We start from the raw sequence: 4,562 nt of genomic DNA, 5'->3' as shown, positions 1-4,562 counted from the left end.
CAAATACCCTTTTAACATTGAATTAATCCGGTATACCATTAGGCATACCGCTCAAAACAGGGAGGTACTTTGCCAGTTCATTCGACGGCCACAGCACTGGAGATCTGACCAGTTTCCGTCAGCAATTTGGAAGACTCAATATCACCGCGAATGTTTAAATCCCGCGAAGGTTTCCAATTCCAATCAACGATCGATCCCTGAAGGTATAAAATTGATATAAAGTTAATCCCGGATCAAACTCTTTCTTCGCAAACCCTGAGAAAACTTATAAGTATATATTTAAAATGCAGGTGTGCCGTTGGTCACAACTGATGTATGTTCGGATTCTATGTGCATCTGACTGAGACAAAAAATGAAGTTAGAAATCTCAGACTGCGAATGTTTCAAGCGGCAGTGCAGCTCTCACGTTTGGAAATCTGGAAAATTTGAGTATTGTTATAAATATATTTTTCCCGGAGAGAAAGGAACTCAACAAATTGAATTCATATCTGTGGCCTACAAAAAGGGGGTCGTTGATTTTAATGTTAAATGGATTGAATTCTACCATAAGATTTTATGAGTAACGTTTTAACAATCACTCGACTGTTAACAAAATAGGACATTTTTCCTGAAAGTTGTCGAAAACTGGCCTTTCCCATCGAGAATTTTTAATTATTTGAGGATTATTGATGCATACATAATATACATCTAATGTGGTAGCATTTCAACTGATCATGCTTTCCTCAGTGAAAATAAATAACGTTATAAATGGAACAACAGTAAACCTCTGAATAGTGATCAGTACCAGAGCCATTTGTAAATCACAATGTGACAAACTATACGATTGTATTGCAATTAGCCTTGCTCAACTAAAAGGGTTGAACATATGTTAGGCGCCTTCTCGCATTCGGATGAGCGAGTATTAAGGGATGAGCTATCTCCCATCGAGTGTGATTTCCTCCCTTTACGGTTGGTCGGTAGCGCAGATAGTGCCGGGCCATGAGGAAGGAGGGAATGACCGTGTCATCCAGGAATTTTGCAGCTTCCTGTCGTCTTCGGTTGCGTTTCATCCCCACCCACCATCACCGCCGCCCCTCAGCAAAAGAAAATAAACTTCAAAACAGACAGCATCCATTCCGAAAATAAAGACCAGCTTTATTTTGTCTGTTGACCTTAAATTCGAGAGGTAGCTGCAATTGGTACCTTTCTCGTAATACAACTCACGGATGAAGTGGTTTCTAAACAGGCAGGACACTAAAACACAGTACAGCACGTACTAGAAGATGAACATCCCGGTGGGCAGTTGTTGACAAAGTTGTTTGTCTCTTTGGGAAATGAACAAAGATAACATCGGCAAACTAACATTGTCGTCAGCAGGGTATCAGGAATACAGCTTTATAAAATGAAAACCAAGAAATCGGCTAAGTATTAATGCGGACACTCAGCATTAACACCGTCTGTCCTCCAGACTATAAATAACAATGTAGAAATGTTTATATGTTTCAAACCTACATGCCATTGTGGTTCAATGTTAACCTTGTGTATGACCTTAGTGCCCTTTACACAATTTCGGTATGTCGTATTTAGCTCCCCAATGTTTTGGTATATGCGTTCAAATTTATATCATTTCAGACAAATTTTGATGATAATAGAGCGTATTATTATTACGTCCTGATAATGCGGGACTTGCCGTCCGTTGTCATGTACACAACTGTTTGCTCAATCAATACAGATTTACTTGGTCAAATCTTTCAATCCACAAAGTGCAATTGCATCTACACGGCGTTTGAAGGGCAGCGCCCGTCTGAGTTCTTTCCTTCTGAGTTTCATGCAACATTGGCAGTTGAAATGACCCGTTTTGCACGTCAGCACAAGGTTTATACAAAATCAGAGCCAACTTTATTACACTTAATGCTCGCTTTTCTGAACTAGGTTAACACAGAATAGTAACGGACGGATCATTATGTTTGACCTTAAAGAAACTAAGCAACCAAGATACTTCCTATCTTTGGTGCATTCCATGTAACGCGCGTGTCTGTGCGTTTCCCTTGTGGACTGTATTCAGCCCGCAGTGGGCTCTCTCCATTGTCATGCGGAGCTTGGGTATTCGCCTCTCGTGTTCAGAAGTACAATAGGACCCTTTGACGAACTTTCGAGTTCACCTGGACAGATACAAAAGTTCAAAGGTCGTTCGCAGTGTTTCAAAAAAAGAATTAAAGGCCGGGGAAGGTTTGTCTGCCGCAATTAAATCCCGGACTATACTCATAAGAGACGGGAGGCAGCGAGTATTCGGGGAAGAACTGCGAAAAGGCTGCTAAACCTGCGGGCGGCTCCTCCATGGGCGAGCTGCTCGTCGGCTGGCTGTTGCTGTACAATGACGTGAGTCCGCCCGCTGTCCGGGCGCTTTCGGGGGCGGCAAGACTCCAACCCGCGGGAGGGCTCTTTTTCGAGGGGTTGCACTGGAGCCAGGGCTCGGGAAAGTGAGAGAAGCTGGCGCTGAGAGCGGTGCTGCTGCGGTACGAGTCGTGAGCTCCGATTTCGCAACTCCCCTGCTGCGGGATCCGCCCGGGGAATGGCTCCTGCCCCGAGATCATGTTGCTGTAATCCGGCCCGAGCAACTCGAAGAACTCCGCAGCCTCTGGATTGCCCCTCTCCAGGTCTTTCAGAGACATGCCCGAGGTGGAGGTGATCTTAACGTTGGCTGGCTCAGTGAAGAAGGACGGCGGCAAGTTACGATTCCTCAACGGCACCTTCTTGCCGCTGCCGCCGGCCGCCGAGCGCTGCAGGTCCCTCACCGAGTCGAAGAGGGCCGCCAGTGACTTGCTCTGAAGGCTGGACTGCGAGCCGTCCTTCTTCGGCGGAGGTTTGCACTGGAAGTGGCCGGTGCTGGTGGTGGAGGAGGAGGAGGTGGAGGACGGGGGAGAAGCCTGCCTCTTGCCGCCTGCCTCCAGTCCAGGTCCTGCGCCGCTAGCACTCGCGGAGATCATCCCAGTGCAGCGCTTGATTTGTTTCTGCAAGTACTTTCTATGGTTGACCTTCCTCTTCGATTTGACCGGCTTGTCCAAAGCCAGTTTAATGTTGCTGGAAGCTGAGTCTATGAAACTGAGCAGGGCGCTGGTAGTCTCCTTCAGCTCGCCGGCGCTCTCCATCTCTCCCAAGAGGGCCCCGTTGTAAGCACTTTCCAGCTCATATTCCATCGAGGAGCCGGGGAAACAGAAATGGATGAAGTGAGGGTTCATGACTGCAGCTTGCACAGCCATCTCCCGTCCCCCCACTGTCGAGGGTCAACAGTCGCCAGCCCCTCACTCGCTTCAAACTGCCTACAAAGTTTTCCTGCACATTTCCAAGGTTTCGAGAAAACTTTGGCTCCGAGCGAACACACAGCAGTAGGCGACTCGGTACTTGAGAGTGGAAAAGAGTGGTGAGAAATCCTAGGAAAGGAGCGAACTCTCAAGCTTAAATCTAGCCCAGACTTCAGTTGCCGAAGGGTTGCTCCAAATAAACTGGGCAATACATCATCCCATCCCTTTGCCCGCAGCCCGCCTCTCAGCAAGCTCCTCCCCCAGCCCCTTAGCCTCCACCTTGTGAATAGCGCTTTAATGAATGTGCTTTGCTCTAGGCTCGGGCTGGAAACAAGATCCGTTTCCCGTCAGTCGCATCAGTGAGTCAAATGGAACCCAGAGCCTATTATAGAGCTGTGAATTCATTAAATCGGACAGTTTAAGGAGGTTGGACACGGTTTGCAGAAACACTTTATTACCTCAGTGTAAAGTTTAGAAATTCAGAAATGGACAGGCACTTAAAACCCGTAGTGAATGAAAATAGTTCTCATCAATATATATTTGGTTTTGTCTGTACTTCTGGTAAATGATGTGCTTAAAAGTATTTTGAGAGACAGTCAACCTGAAAATATTCGATTTTTCTAGTGTTCTAAGTTATCTATCACTCTCTGCAGAATCGATATTTTCAAAAAGGAGGTAGTTGTGAAGTCGCTGGCCCCTTCCTGTTTCCCACCAACATGTTGTCATTCTGATCAGACCGCCTATCAACTCCGACGACCCCAATTTTACTTCACCAACATATCCTTCTCTATACTCTATAAGTTGTCTAACACCCAGTGCTACGTGAAGAGAATTTTCTTCCAACCAGACACTAGGCAGACTAAAACTTTTAATCATTCTGCCACAGACCTTGATTCCTAGTCAATAACTCTACTAGAAACCATCACCCCGACAGCTAGACGATTGGCAACCATTGTTTTAGATGTTGTCTCCAAAAGATCTTCACATCAGAGATCCATACAGAAAAAAAGACCTGTGGTACAAGACTCCTCTAGGTCTTTGGTATCTTTAGACTGTCCCAATGGAAAACAGGCTGACCTTCATATAGAAAATAAATTTGAGGTCATCCAATAACAAAATCATCTGCAGATGCTGGGGTCAAAGCAACACGCACAACACGCTGGAGGAACTCAGCAGGTCGGGCAGCATCGGTGGAAACGATCAATCAACGTTTCGGGCCAGGAGTCCTGACCAAGGGTTCCGGCCCGAAACGTTGACTGATCGTTTCCACCGATGCTGCCC

General features: G+C 46.3%; 1 protein-coding gene across 1 annotated transcript; it reads right to left on the bottom strand.

Annotated features, from left to right (window-relative positions):
• Positions 1 to 983: 983 nt before the first annotated feature.
• Positions 984 to 4,304, bottom strand: LOC134349009 (protein FAM181B). Its single transcript, XM_063052846.1, has one exon. The coding sequence runs from the start codon at positions 3,237 to 3,239 to the stop codon at positions 2,193 to 2,195; it is 1,047 nt and encodes a 348-aa protein (XP_062908916.1). The 5' UTR covers positions 3,240 to 4,304; the 3' UTR covers positions 984 to 2,192.
• Positions 4,305 to 4,562: the final 258 nt, after the last annotated feature.

This window comes from Mobula hypostoma, chromosome 7, assembly GCF_963921235.1.
Source record: "Mobula hypostoma chromosome 7, sMobHyp1.1, whole genome shotgun sequence".
In the NCBI taxonomy this organism is placed as follows: Eukaryota; Metazoa; Chordata; class Chondrichthyes; order Myliobatiformes; family Myliobatidae; genus Mobula; species Mobula hypostoma.
This window is presented reverse-complemented; position numbering and strand designations above follow the sequence as displayed.

Bases quoted from the DNA above. Each gene is read 5' to 3' on its own strand.
- LOC134349009 (XM_063052846.1), bottom strand. From the start codon at position 3,239: ATGGCTGTGCAAGCTGCAGTCATGAACCCTCACTTCATCCATTTCTGT.